Source organism: Balaenoptera physalus (genome assembly GCF_965194825.1).
Source record: "Balaenoptera physalus genome assembly, chromosome: 1".
Taxonomy (NCBI): Eukaryota; Metazoa; Chordata; class Mammalia; order Artiodactyla; family Balaenopteridae; genus Balaenoptera; species Balaenoptera physalus.
Window position 1 is genome coordinate 131,508,417 of NC_138882.1, and position 12,308 is coordinate 131,520,724.

At 36.5% G+C, this 12,308-nt stretch overlaps 1 protein-coding gene across 3 annotated transcripts in view; it reads left to right on the forward strand.

Annotated features, from left to right (window-relative positions):
• The window catches only part of ERICH3 (glutamate rich 3), a 118,360-nt gene that overhangs the window by 45,708 nt on the left and 60,344 nt on the right, over positions 1-12,308 (forward strand). For 2 of the 3 annotated variants that reach the window (XM_082418763.1, XM_082418765.1), the window contains exons 6-7: positions 3,677-3,835; positions 8,119-8,337. In XM_082418763.1, coding sequence (XP_082274889.1) covers positions 3,677-3,835; positions 8,119-8,337 — 378 coding nt within the window. The remainder of the gene's footprint in view (positions 1-3,676; positions 3,836-8,118; positions 8,338-12,308) is intronic. The other variant, XM_082418764.1, reaches the window with a different exon arrangement.

Below are 12,308 nucleotides of genomic sequence, written 5' to 3' on the forward strand. Positions count from 1 at the left end.
GCAGCCTTTCTATCTGGTAAGCCAGGATTCTTCACTTGATCACCCCCTGCGGTGCTGCTGCCTCATAGGGGATACCTATTGTGATCTTGGGATTGCAGTTCCCATGTTACAGAAATTCAAGTCCTTCTTTTTTGTTTTCCTAACTTGGTTACATATCCTCTGAATTGGATTCCTGACCTCCAGGTGCCATTGGGATAAAGATAATAATCCTTTTGGGATATTGCCATCCATTTTTCTCTTTAAACTTTCTTGAGTGAATAAGGAGAGCATACGGTGAACAGTTACTTCACTTGGTCACTAATTGCACCTAAACTTTCAAAATAGCATGTAGGCTTTTAGCTGCACCATGCCATTAAAACTGTGGAAGTCATTCAACTAATTTTGTACATGCTTGGAAAATTCACCCCCAGAGATCTTCTACTGAGAATTAGAAATGCTCAGCTAAGCTGAGTAATCACCAGGTAGTCGATTTCAATTCACATTCTGGTACAGTTTTGAAAATGTTAAGCTACAGTGCCATATATATTCCAAGAAAATATATTATGAACAGTTTAAAATATAGCAAATTTAAGGTGGCTCCTGATGTGAACTACAACAGTTTGTAGTTCACAGCTGTTAGTTGAATGGCGCAGATTTGTTTTTAGAGATACATGTAATCGGTTAAACATTTGACTGCCACATTCATCTAACTGAATGCAAATGTGGGGAAGTAACATTTAGCACACAGCAGCCAATAGATCATGTTCTAGTTTAGAGTAACCTGCTTTCCAAGTCCTACATTCAGTGTTTTTGTGTTCAGTTGGATTTTTTTTTTGACAGGAGTGGGTTTTAAGGCATATTTGTTTGACAGAGATTTGTTTGGATGATCTGATCCCTTTGTTCAGAAAACTTCTAGTCTGATTTCTCTTTGTGGGTTTTAAGACCTTTCACCTTTTGGCTCATAGAGGCTTATGTCTTTTTTCTTTAAACCAAACGCTGCTCTAGTCAGTCCACTTGGCTTCTTGTCTAGGTTTGTATGCGGAGACCAAAATAACGACTTTAACATAAGGATGCGCTCCCCGCCTCAACACACACGCATGAGTCTCAGCTCCTGCACCATCTCTACTCTATGAGGCATCAAAAGCTCAGACTCCTTTTGTGTCATTGATCTGCCAAATTTAGTGTGTTGCCTTCATCCACGCATACCAAGATGGTATATATATCACCGTGTGGCTCTTTCAGCCAGAGCGAAGGGGATAAGGGGAAAGTGAAGATACATTTCTTCTTTCTAAGGGCATGATCTGGAAGTTTCATATAGCACTTCTGCTCACATCTTACTGGCCCAAACTGAGACATACATCTATATGGAGCTTCAAGAGACACTGGGAAATACAGTCTTTATTTGTGATAGCCATGTTCCCTAATAAATATTCTATTACATGAAGAAAGGAAAACAGATATTGGGGAATATTCTCTTTGCTCCCCTTCCCATGTCTGGCTCACAACTGGCTCTTCTTACTTGGATGTTCAAATTTACCATTCCTCTTTTCTCCTTATCATTTTCTTCTTTTGCTCATTCATTTGGATAAAATGTAATTACTTCTGTGAAACTTTAATTTTTACTAGTCTCATTGGCTTATTCCAAATAACTTTTAGTTCTAAGTTCTATTAGTTTTCAGGTATTTTGTTGTTATTGTCTCTTTGGCAGTATTTGTGTGGTTCATTTGACACTAATTGTCTTGTGTTGCTGTTTAGGTGTTAAAACTTACTTAAAACTTACTTTTTCATCTCACAGTGACTAGAGTTGGAATTCAATAAGTGTTGATGTAACAAAATCAGAGTTTTGGCAACATATAACATGCTTGTCAAGATGGCGCTAAGACCAACTTTTGGTTGGTGGGAGCTGCCCTATCACCATTTTTTATGTATTTATAAAACACTTTGCCAGAGTTGAATATTTGTTGTCACCATTACACTGTGAGTCAATGTAATAAACCTTATTCATTAATCATTTATATACTGTTGTTCTCACACTCTCTTACCCAAATTTGCATGTATTATTCTTTTTTTTTTTTTTTAATAAGGTGCTGCCTTTTTTTTTTTAATTTTTATTAATTAATTAATTTATTTATGGCTACTGTGTTTGGATCTTCGTTTCTGTGCGAGGGCTCTCTCTAGTTGCGGCAAGTGGGGGCCACTCTTCATCGCGGTGCGCGGGCCTCTCATTATTGCGGCCTCTCTTGTTGCGGAGTACAGGCTCCAGACGCGCAGGCTCAGCAGTTGTGGCTCACGGGCCCAGCCGCTCCGTGGCATGTGGGATCTTCCCAGACCAGGGCTTGAACCCGTTTCCCCTGCATTGGCAGGCAGACTCTCAACCACTGCACCACCAGGGAAGCCCTGCATGTATTATTCTTAACAGGTTTTCTACTGTTTTATTGTAATAGAACAACTGGGCCAAACATCTTGTTTTTTCCATTTTTGAAACATTGCTGATCTTTATGCTAAAGTTACAATGTTCTGTCAGTGCTCCAAAAGACACATCTAATGCTCTGAACTGGCACTTTCGGTTTTCTCTGTAGTACATTCTTGATTAGAAAATGCATCAGTCAGGGTCTCAGCAGGAAACAGATGGCTCACACAAATAGGGTAATTAGGAAGGGTTTAATAAAGAAACTAGAAAGATGCAAGTGGGGTTAAGGAAAACCAACTGGGTATGTAAAGCATGCTGGGGTGAATACAATGGGGAACCACACCACATAGGCTTAGGGGGAAAGAGAGGACTTGGATACCAGAACCAGCTGGCAGGTTCTGGGAGAGGACTTCCTGATAGGAGCTGTGGACTTTGTTGGAGGGACCCAGCTGGCCCATCATAACCCTGGTTGGGAAGGGTCCAGGAGCATTAAGACCCCAGTCTCCTTCCCTCCTGTCTTTTGATCTCCTGCCAGTGTCTTTCACTGGCCAAATCCAACTGGAATCCTGAGGTTAGTTGATGTAGTCCATAAAGAAATAACTCCCAGCAGCCAGAGCAGAACAGAGAAGACAGAGAAGAGGGGCAAATGGAAACTATCCAGCCTGGAAAACACCTCCATTTTGACAATGTTTTCCAAAGTTGCCAGTTACAATTTTTCAGTTTTGTTTTCCTAGTATTTCAAGGAAGAGGTTGAATAAATGGTAATGCATTAGAAGTAAGTATTTGCCTTCCCTCTTTTTGAATCGTATTGTATGCTTTCACTTCAACACCAATCTTAAGACCTAAAGGACTCGTACTAGAGTTGATGTTGAAAACATTTAAACAGGAATGAGTTCATTTTAATCATAGGCCCTTAGATCTCTAAATTAGGAACATTATTCAACTTAACATTTAATTGAGCAAAGCCATTCAATTTACAGCATCAATTAGGTATTGTAAGTGAGTTCACAGTGTGAATAAAATACAGGAACCTAACAGAGAACATCTCCTTTATCCAAAATACTCTACAATTGTGGCAGTTAGGTATGTAGAGGACTGCCACACCATATGTTTTAACAAATACGTTGGGTCATAAGAATATGTATAATGGAAGGACATAATTAAAGGTTAATCTGTTCAGTAAAAAGGTACCATTAATTAGTCTAGGCAATTTGTTGAGCTATTAATTGGTCCTGGAGACATGTCAAGATACTAATTTAAATGGAATTTTTTTCCCTAATTGTCTAGACAGCCCCTCGACCATACACTGCCCCAGGAAATATGCAGCCTCCAATTCGATTACAACCTCTACCCAGTAATCCTGCAGTAGGAACTGCTCCAAAGGTAACTTCGGGGTCCAGATCAAAAACCTCATTGCTGGAAAATGAAGCTCCATTTCCCATTGGGGTAAATGCTTTTTCTTCACAGTCTTTAAGATGCTAGATTCAATTAATCTATTTAGTGAAATATATATTTTGCACTTATTAAGCACTTGCCATGTACGTCTGTTTAATTATTTCTTACTTTAATTGGAAGGCCTATAATTTCTGTGTTATTGGGCAAAAGAGTAAGGAATAGATTTGTAATAATTTAAGATGATCTCTCATGAATTTGAAAGGTTGTGTGAAAAACAAAGAGGAACTTTTTATAGCTAGATATGACTTCTATCAGAATAGACCAAGTTTTGACTGCTTCCAAATTTTAAATGCATGAAACCTAGAAAATGAAACTTTCCAAGAATAGGTTTGCATTTGCATGCCGACTTACTTTACCATCAGTGTATGAAATTGCTTCAAGTTTGACTCTGGAGAAGGTTGGATATAGAAGGAAAAGAATGTCCATCTTTAAAAAAATCCTGAATTAATCACACACAGAAGCTTGACTATGCTTCCTTTTCAAGGTTATATCTCAGGTAATTTTCACTTATTTTAATAGAGCACAGGAAGGAGGTATGATAGCCATAAAATATGAGTTACTTAAAAGGGAAGGATAATTGGGACATTTAGTAATTAGGGAAGGTTTTGTTTGTATTTTTAAGAGCAAGAAGAAACATTTGCCAGCTTAAGATAGAATCTGTGTTATGAGTACAATTGTAATTATGCTCAAATGGGTGAATTTAGCTCCATTAATTATTAGGAAACATATGACATATGAAATTAAGATATTTTTATCTAAAGCTGACAGATGACCTTGACACTAAGAAATTAATTCAGACAGATAAATTATTGTTTTTCACATTAAAAGTACAAACATAACCCTAAAATGATAAATAATATTTAAATCCATTTAATATGCTTTTCAGCTTGTGAAGCATTTTTCACAAACCTTACTTTAGTTAATTTAATAGTAGTTTCTTGGAAAGGAGAAATTATACCAAAAGTGGTGGCATTTTGTCTAGGACGACTGCTTAGAGCTAGGCGGGAACTTATTGGGTCATAAGCCAATTAGGTTGACACTTTCTTGGATCTGGTCTCCACTTTAAATGTCCAGAGATTTCCCATTTCAAGCTAGTGTCCAGGAATAGTCAGATCCTGAGAGATTGTCTCAAGCTAACTAAAATAACACATGACAAGCCCATTTTTTCTCACTATAGTAAATCAAAATAGGGAATCAAATCATAATTAGGGACCATTAATTCACCAGATAACAATTAAATCAAAGCTTGTAGGAGCAGTACATTTTCCCCTTATAGGCAGACCTATATGGGAAGCCAGATCACAATGAGAAGGTTGCCTGGTGAGTATGGAATCAGAATGAGGGAATATGGTAGAATGGAATGTTAATGGCATCAGGTCATCTTAGCTTGATGCATCTGTCTCCTCTTAGGAATGGGCTTGCCAAAGGTACCAGAAAGCTCGAAGGTCTTTGGCTAAAGTCCTCTGTATCTTCCAGGGATAACTTTGCCTTTAGGACCAGAAATATTCAAAGTCCAATGGGTGGAATTTCCTGTCCCTTAGTTACTACTCAGATGGGCACTTTCCACGTTTGCCAAGGTGATTATATTCTTTTCTAAGTTCCTATATCTATTAACTCTACTTGATCGGACCCATCTTTATGTTAGATATGTGCACACTATCCATCAGGTAATATTTAACTTTTTCTGACTAGCGAACGATTTTTCTTTTAGGTGATCTTCCAAATCTGCTCTGAGCCACTGGGTAGATTTATTAACTAAATCTGCACAGGGCCTTTTATGCCGACAAGATTGAGATCAATTCCATGTTAATTTCAACTAGCTAAACTTACATTTTTCATCCAGTGGAATTTATTGGGCACTTACTATGGACTGGGTCCTGCTCTAGGCATTGGTGATATATCAACTATCAAAGCAGACAAAATTCTCTGACTTTTTGGAGCTTATACTGTGATGTACATAGGCAAAATATACTGCCAGGAAAGACATGCAATTCTTTCAATGGCACTGATGATGAAAATTACTTAATATAAAATCAGACAAGAAATTCCTAAAGAATAATAGTCTGCATGATTGCTGAGTATGTAGTAAGCACCCACTAAAAGAGTAAAAGATATGCATGGGGGAATTGTTTGAAGGTGCAATAGACTTAAGCAGGTTGAATTTTCTAAGTATCAGGGGTGAGGAGCTTTGATTTAGGCAAAAGCAATTTGGTCATAACAGACTGGCTGAGATGCTACTGAGTAAAATTAATGGTGTGATTGAAAATGATTATCCTTAGAATGAGAGTTTCTTATACACTGTTGATAGGAGTAGAAATTGGTACAACTATTTGTGAAGGCAATATGGGAATATCAACATTTTAAATGAACATGCTCATGCATTTTAGCATATTGGAATTTATCCTAGGAACACACATGCATGTGGAAAGAAACAGATTCAGGAATATTTAGTATTGTAATATTTGCAATAGTGAACATTTGGAAGACACCTAAGAAGGTATTGTTTAAAAATGTTATGGCATATTAAAGTATATTAAAAAATAAGGTAAATTATTTATACTGGCATGGGAAGATGTCCAAGATGCTTTGGGCTAAAAAAAAGCAAGGTAAGGAGCAGAAGGTTAATTTTTTTAATTTACTAAACCATTTCCAAATAAGGTACGCCATTGATTGATAACTACTTAGAAATTAAAAGATAACCCCCAGGCCCAAAAAGTTCTGGATTCATTGATTTTATTGTTTTATTATCTTGTTTTCACTTCTTTAATTTATATTTGTTATTACAATGTCAATGCACACCATCACAGAAAAATTGGAAAATGTAAGAAAAGAAAAATGAGAGCATAAATAATACCTGCAACATCAAGCATTCTAACAATTCTAAACCCCTTGGTGAATATCTATTTAAATCCCTTTCTGTTCACATAAAAGTTGTTTTCAGTCAAAATATGGCATATACATGCCTTTATTTAACCTGCTTTTGTTTATTCAGCAATGAGAATGTTTGGGGAATGACTTCCCTTTCGTAAAAATAACTTTTCACAATTTAAGCATCCCAAAATAAAGAATAAATTGGCAGAAAATGAATTTAAAACAATACCAAATAAGTTGGTATAAAACAGATAAAAATGAGTAAAGATACTTTAAAGTTTGGGAAACTACCTCAGATATACAAAAATTATCAATATGTGAAAGTTCAGAGGCTCAAATATGCCTGAAACATAAAGTTTTTGTTTATACATTAGGTGCTTTTAATCATTAAGGTAATACATGTTGACTAAACTTATATGCCCTCACCACCCCATAATAATTCAAATCCACAAAGGCAACCCTGTGTTCAGAGTCTTCCAGTCATCCCTGATTTTATCAAAATCCACATATAAATTATTTAAAAGAAATGTATGATCACACTGCATGGACCTTTTTATGTCAGGACTCTGGACAAATAGATTAACACTATTCTTTTTGAAGCCTGATGAGAATCTATTATCAGAACAAAGCAAAATTTAGTTAAATATCCTCCTACTGATGGACTTGGTGGTTCAACTAAATTTTTTTTTCTATTATTTCTTTTCTTTTTTTCATGGAAAGGCATTTTATTTTAAATATAGCAGCATGGGCATGTCAATCCCAAACTGATCAACTAAATTTTTTAGACATATGTGTGTGTGCATGTGTGTGTGTGTATGTGTGTATCCTCATGCACATTTACATAAGTGTACTTGTGTAGTTATCTGGGTGAAATTTATTCCCACAAGTTGAATTTCTAGGAGAAAATAAGTTGAATAGAGACTTTGGGTCAGATTCTGGGGTTTTGGTTCCTTGAAACCATATTATCAAGGAATGTTATAACACCTGGGTGGGTGATATCAGTGTAAAAAAAGTGCAAATACCCTATCGTTAAGTGAACTATCCAATCCTATCTTAAAGTATAACACTTCGAACTTCTTGATTTTAAATTGTTTAATTGTACTGGGTCTCCATAGATTTAATGGATTGTTGAGGGAAAATCCCCAAAATACTATAAAAATGCCATCACTGTATGTTTGGTTTAAAAAATATACTTAAATAAGGTTAGAAATCCATGAAAATTTAATTTGCTATGGGTACTACAAAATGCCATTTTTCAACAGATTGAAGTGTTTTAAGTTTGCCTATTGATATCAGTTGTGTTTGCATGCAATGTCAATCAGACAGTCTTGTCTTTAATTTTGGGTTATGTTGGGTCACCACTTCTATTTCACTTGTTCTTATGTCATGAAATGTGATTACAGGGCAAGAAGGCAACGATGAAGTTCAGGAACTCCATGGACAATTCACAGGGAATGAATCGATATCAATTTCCGAAGATTAACCGTTACATGGTGCCTATTCCTCCTCCACTTCCTCCCCCTAATGGAAAAATCACAAGGGAAAATAGACCTGAAACATGGAGAAGGAGAAGAGTTCGTCCAACCACTGCTCCAAATGGCTTAGAACCTCTCTTTACCAGGGTGATTATAGAATCAAATTTTCTTTCATTAATTTAGCACCGATTACATTGTACTATTAGATTTCTAGATGAAATCTAAGAGAATCTAGGGAAATCGAATGCAAAATGACTTGCATAAAGAAATATAATAATTTTATAAATGTAGTAATTGTAAGCTTGAATGAATCTGAAACCAAATAGTTGAGTAGTTCAGTTGAGTAATTTAGCATAATTGAGAAAAAAATCAAGTAAGTCTTGTATTCCAATTTAGTTTGTATTACACCCATTTCCAAATCACTTATTTCCTTTAATTTGCTCATTCAATCACATGTCAGGAACTATTTTTACATTTAATTTGTGTCTATTCAGGGACTTAAATATATCGAAAAACACAGTGTACCATATAAAATAATTATTAACACTCATTTTTAATAATTTTGGCAAATTACTGTATAATATTTATAAATATTTTCCTTTCAGTGTTCTTAAAATATATTGTAGCTTGTTGTAATCATTTCTTAAAATACTGATAAAGAAAATAGTCCTAAGGTCAGTTATATGTTATACAGATACAGGCTAGTATTAAGGCAAAAGATCTCTTAATTTTTAGAGTGTAAGTATACAACTAATAGCAATTATACATAACTTTTGTGGTTATTAGCAGATGGCTGGGTCAACATTTCACTGATGGAGAATCAGGGAGCAAAGTGCCAACATTGCATGTTGAGGCATGTTGGCTTTCCAAAACCAACCTCGTTCAAGTGCTCTGTTTACCCCTTGTCCACATCTCCCTCCCAGCAGCTTTCCTCACCAATAACTTGCCTCACCAATAACCTTCTCTAAAAGTTGGGACTATCTTCCTTGTGCTTGCTCAGATTTCCTCCTTTCAATCCACCTTTCACTAATTCTCTTTCTTTGTTACGGTCTCTGAGAGAGCCTCGTACCCCTCATCTCCGAGGCCCACCCTCCGCCCTGTTCCTTGATCTTATCCTTTTCCACTGCCATGGCACTTTGCACTGTCTGTCATTCTCCTCTCCTATTTGGATTTTTATTCCTTCCTCTAGTATTCATCTCTGTCTCTCAACATACCCAGGCCTTGCACAGAGTAACCAAGTCCTTTCCTCACATTCTGTAGCCTGAGACTTCTGTTTTCTCCTTTCCTACTGCAAAGGTCTCTGAAGAGTAGTTTACTGTAGCTCAGTCTAACAAGCAACCCCTGGCAACTCAGCTTACATTTAATTTCTTTTTCTCATTATTGTCTGTTGCTGGTCAGTGGCAATTCTGGGACCCAGACTGGATGAGTAGTCCCTGTCCTGGGGTATTTGGCCTTGTGGACAGCAGAGCCATGGAATGCTCTGAAGATTCCATTCAGAAGTGACACATGTCACTTACACTTGAATTCCATTACTAAAGCCTGACAGCAATGGAGTGGAAGTATCATCCTCTCATAGAGAGGTGCAGTGAATATCTGGGGCAATGATAGAATCTACCACATCCACTAAAACTTACTTTGAATTCTTTGAATGATGGCACTGGTCTCTACCAGGCCAACAAGCACGCTCTCTTGAAGGCTGTGGCCCCCACTTGCAACAATGGTGACTCCCTCACCATCCTCATTTGGTGGCAGCATTTGATTTTCTGATGCTAAAATATATTACTGGGACAAACTCTACCTGGTCATACTTTATAAAAAATGTTTAAATCTCATATAAACCATAAGAATATGTAAAATCTATATGTTCAAGTTAAACAACAATCAAACACCTGTGTATATACCATTCCTTCCCAACAAGGTAGAACACTTTTGTCGTACGATAAACCCCCTGTTTCCTGCCCTGTCACATCCTCTTCTACTTCCCAGAGCAACCACTCTTCTGACAAACGTGTTAACTGAGTCCCTGCTTTTCTTTGGAGTTCTATTACTTATATGCATAAAACTTCAAAAATAAGCTCAAACCTAGCATTGCAATGAAAGGATAATATATCTAGGAGAAAATAAGCTGAATAGAGTCTTTGGGTCACCATCTAGGTTTGTTTCCTTGACAGTTTTAAGAGCCCCTTGTGGGGAAATGAGAGAGGTCAGGTCATGAGTGTGTCCTAGAAAAATGGGGCTCACCAGAGTCAGGGCATCTAATGAGGTCCTCGTGTGGGCCAGATACTGGACGTCCAGGAGGAATATGGTCGGGCAAATGGGCTTCCATAGCTGGACACAGAGGAGAGAGCAGCAACTTCTCCACCCTGTGGTCATGACAAGTGAAGCATGGATATAAGCATCTGAGCTGGCTTCCCCTGAGCATTCTATTTCAGATTAGAAACACAGCAGGTGTCAGCAGGCATCCTGGCTCTGACAGTCCTTGGCATGTCTGGCTCTTGAGTTCACAAGGCTTCAGTCTGACTTGGTCTTTTTTTTTTTTTTTTTTTTAACTTCAGTTCTCTCTTTTTGGAATCCTTATTTTGAGAATGTTGGGACTACTAGACTGATGCTCTAATATTCTTAGCTTTTCACTCCTATTTTCTACTTCTTTGCCTTTTTGCTCTACTTGCTGGGAGATTTCTTCAATTTTATCTTCCACACATTCCATTTAAATTTTTCTTTTTTCTTTTTTAAAATTTTATTGAAATATAGTTGATTTACAATGTTCTATTTAATTTCTGCTGTACAACAAAGTGACTCAGTTATACATATATATATTCTTTTTCATATTCTTTTCCATTATGGTTTATCACAGGATACTGAATTTAGTTCCCTGTGCTATACAGTAGGACCTTGTTGTTTATCCATTCTATATATAATAGTTCGCATCTGCTAATCCCAAACTTCCAATCCTTCCCTCCCCTACCCCCTTCCCCTTGGCAACCACAAATCTGTTCTCTATATCTGTGAGCTATTGACATTTTTCTTTTCCTGCCATATTTTAAATCCTAGAACTCCTTTTAGTTCACTGAATGTAATTTAGAAAGCATCTTATTCTTGTTCTGCATGATTTTGATTCTTTGGTACTTGTGGAGACTTGCTTTGTGGGCTAAGATATGTTCAGTCGTTGTAAAAAATGTGATTCTTTAATTGTTGGGAGCAGAGTTCTATAAATGTTCAATAGGTAAGAAATGTCCAATTATGTCATTCATATTTTTACATCCTTACCATTCTTCTTTATCTGCTTGGTCTCTTAGTTCCTGAGTTCTAGTGATAATTCATTCTCTGTAGTTGTGGATTTTTTTGTCAGTTTCTTCTTGTAATTAGTCAAGTTCTGCTTTGTAAGTGTTGAGAATACCTGGTTATATGCTCTCAGATTTGGGATACTTTACCTTACTGGTGAGGATATTCTTTATTGTTAAAAAATGATCCTTTTTATCACTTATTACTTTTGGCCTTAAAATCTATTTTGTCTAATAGTATTTCTCCTTATTTTCTTTAGATAATACATATATGTATATATATACATAAATATAAATATATATTTATACATATATATTTCTTTTACTTTCAGTTTTTCAATGTCTTTAAAGCTTTAGGCTTTAAATGTGTTTATGCAGCATATGTGTGCTTTGTGTTTATTTCAACCCGAGAATCTCTGTTCCTTTAATAAGTGAGTTTAGTCTAATGACATTTATTTTATTTAGTGGTATATTTAGATTTACTTCTACCATCTTAGTTTGTATTTTCTACTTACCATGACTTGTCTTTAATAATAGCATTTTATGCTGTTATTGTCTTTTCCTCAAAGCTTCCCTCTCTTGCCTCCATGGCACTCTACTTTCATGGTTCTTTGTTCTCTCCTTTGACCTCTCATCTTGCTCCTCTGTGCTTCTTTCATCTTCACCCCTAAACCTGGCCATCACCATAGGCTTAGACCTTGACACTTGTCTTTGTATTCAAAATGTGGTCATCTTCCACATGGCTTCAGTAGCTTTCTAGATGTCTCTTGGATCTGTCACTAGCTCCTAGGTCCTGGGGTTTAGAATAAAATTGGCACAGTGGGGTAAATAGTGTAC